The 2,482-nt window shown below is 42.3% G+C and overlaps 2 protein-coding genes across 4 annotated transcripts in view; both read right to left on the bottom strand.

Annotated features, from left to right (window-relative positions):
- Positions 1-2,482, bottom strand: part of gas2l3 (growth arrest-specific 2 like 3) — a gene marked incomplete at its 3' end in the record, with an annotated part of 139,261 nt that overhangs the window by 53,346 nt on the left and 83,433 nt on the right.
- The window catches only part of LOC108244967 (aryl hydrocarbon receptor nuclear translocator-like protein 2), a 15,787-nt gene continuing 13,527 nt past the window's right edge, over positions 223-2,482 (bottom strand). Inside the window, exons 13-17 of one of the 2 annotated variants that reach the window (XM_037979954.1) lie at positions 2,032-2,087; positions 1,837-1,948; positions 1,424-1,502; positions 1,237-1,327; positions 223-1,031 (exon numbers count right to left, since the gene is read on the bottom strand). In XM_037979954.1, the coding sequence (XP_037835882.1) occupies positions 874-1,031; positions 1,237-1,327; positions 1,424-1,502; positions 1,837-1,948; positions 2,032-2,087 (496 nt within the window). In that variant the 3' untranslated portion in view covers positions 223-873. The remainder of the gene's footprint in view (positions 1,032-1,236; positions 1,328-1,423; positions 1,503-1,836; positions 1,949-2,031; positions 2,088-2,482) is intronic. The other variant, XM_017431538.3, reaches the window with a different exon arrangement.

A 2,482-nucleotide genomic window follows, 5' to 3' on the forward strand; every position in this document is an offset into this window, starting at 1 on the left:
ATCCAGAAATGCTCATGAATGTCAGTTTAGAAGCTATCAAAGTTCTCAAATAAAGCACCTTTTGAGAATGTCAATGTTTGTTGGGAATTATCTTACAAAACTAGGAAGGATTTTTGGTTTATATATTAAAAGTTATGGTTGTTTATTGATTTTAGTAAAAAAAAATTGCAACTTTTAGGAAAATCAGGCATTTTAGCTGCAACCATCACAAAAAATGCCTGTGAAATCCTGGAGGGATTGGTTTATGGTTTGTTTGTTTGTTAGGATGCAGGCCGACCAGCAACTAGCAATTTTAAATTAGGGGAATAAAGATCAACTCTGTGCTCACTGGACTCAATTTCAAATAACACATAACCCTGATTTTATTTTATTTTTTACTTTTACTTGCAAATGTTTGTAGTGGGGGGTCCTTAAAAAGCTATGAGGTGGGAAAAAGACAATCAGAACACAAAGAAACATGACAATCATGGTTGTGTACCAAAGAACATACGAATGTCAAAGGTTTGACGAGTATTTGTAGCAGCACTGCAGATGGCAGAAGTCTGGTTCTTTGACCCTTTGTCACCGATGGCAGCAGAGCTAATATAAAGTCTTTTTTGTGGAAAGTCTAGACTTTGGTGCCCCCTTTGAGATGCTAAGGTGTCAATGAGGAAGACACTTTCTCACCATTGGCTCAAGGGGCACTTCAGTTTCCTTCAAGTAAGAACCAAAAGACCAGTTATCACAGTTTCTTTTCGACTGTCTTCAAGTAAGACACGTTGCAGCTTTTGGTACAAGTCCAGTAGCTTCAAATGTGCAACGCCAAATAAGTCCTCAGCTGAGAAGCGGCTCAGCAAATGTCAAGAAACGGGTTCGAGAGGGGCTGCACTCCCTCTAGAAAGGCCAGTGTAAATCCTCGAAGTCTGCCGATTGACCCATGCTTACATCCGTCTCCAGCAACCTCCAGATGACCTCCATGGCCGCCTCATCGCTGCTAAAACTGCTCAGCCCTGGAACGACCATGCCGTCTAAGCCCAGCTGGGACGACTCGTCTGGGTAAAACCGAACAGAACAAGAAAATAAAAATGAGCGTGTAGTTTTTATTTCCTTGCTGCCCGGAGAACAGACGGTTCTGCGCTCGTGAATTTAAGGTAAAGCAACTTGGAATACTGCCATACGACAACTTGTCTTTAAAGAACACCACAGAGATAAAGCTGAGTTGACTTTTCTCAGGTGTAGAGGACACATTACCCGTACCCTCAGACATGGCACTGCCGGCACCGGCTGCCGTCTTCGAGTCCGACTGGGACTCCGAAGAGCTGCCCGCCGCCTCCTCTCGGCTGGAAGCCTGGAGGGAGGAGATAAACATCAAAAACCTGCCCATGATTCCATAATTTAAACAACCTCAGCTGTACTGTTTGTGGTAAGAGTCAGGGTCACTTACGCTCCTGACGCTCTGAAAACACTTCTCCTGGACAGAGCTGAACGAACTTGGAACTCCGCTTGAAGGAGACGAGTTTGCTCTGTTGTAAAATAGGGTACAAAAAGATGTAGTTGAAAACTAAGTTCTGGCCAAGCATTTCTGCTGGAATCTCCAGAGTACCACAGTTTTAGAAAGGTGACATGAGGCAGTTTCCATTAGCTACTATTGAAGACACCGAGGTCTGGACCTTAGTGTTTCTCTGCTGTGTATTTTATAAAAACATGAATCCAAAGAAGGCTTTTGAATGGCGTGGTTTTCTGCGTAGCACCACCAGTTTACAGTTTTACAGGGGTTGTATATATACATACATCCATGCATATATATATATATATAAAACAAGAACCTTTTTGCAGATGAGTTCAGAGGGGATGTACCTGTACGAGTCGATGAGCTCGTTTGCAATTTGGGTCCCGATGCTGCCTGCATAGATCATCATGCCCACACCGGCGGACAGGCCAGGGATTTCTGGGATTTGCTTTGTGTCTTCTGTTGAAGCAGAGAAAACGATCCAGATCACACCAGCGGCGGGAATGATAACTCGAGCAGACAGTGCTGCTTCAATCTCTTACCCTGCAGAGCTTTCGAGCTGCCGGCCTCCTCGTCATCTTTGGTGTGACCAGGCCCCCTGTTGGTGCAACACAGTATTTGTTTCTTTATCCAAATCACTGTATTTTAAAGCCATATTAGTGCAACTTCATGGGATGTGACCAGAATTAAATCAACACAAAAACTCTCTCAGGTAAATTGTAAAAATTAGGAGTGTATTTTTCAATCCCTCCAGGGTTTCGCAGGCATTTTTAGTGATTGCTGCGGCTAAAATGCCTGATTTCGCGGGGCCTTTTTTCTAAAAGTTACGATTTTTTTTTTTTTACTAAAATCAATAAAAAACTATAACTTTTAATATCTAAACCAAAAATCCTTCCTAGTTTTGTAAGATAATTCCCAACAAACATTGACATTCTCAAAAGGTGCTTTATTTGAGAACTTTGATAGCTTCTAAACTGACATTCATGAGCATTT

The sequence above is a fragment of the Kryptolebias marmoratus genome, linkage group LG1, assembly GCF_001649575.2.
Source record: "Kryptolebias marmoratus isolate JLee-2015 linkage group LG1, ASM164957v2, whole genome shotgun sequence".
In the NCBI taxonomy this organism is placed as follows: domain Eukaryota; kingdom Metazoa; phylum Chordata; class Actinopteri; order Cyprinodontiformes; family Rivulidae; genus Kryptolebias; species Kryptolebias marmoratus.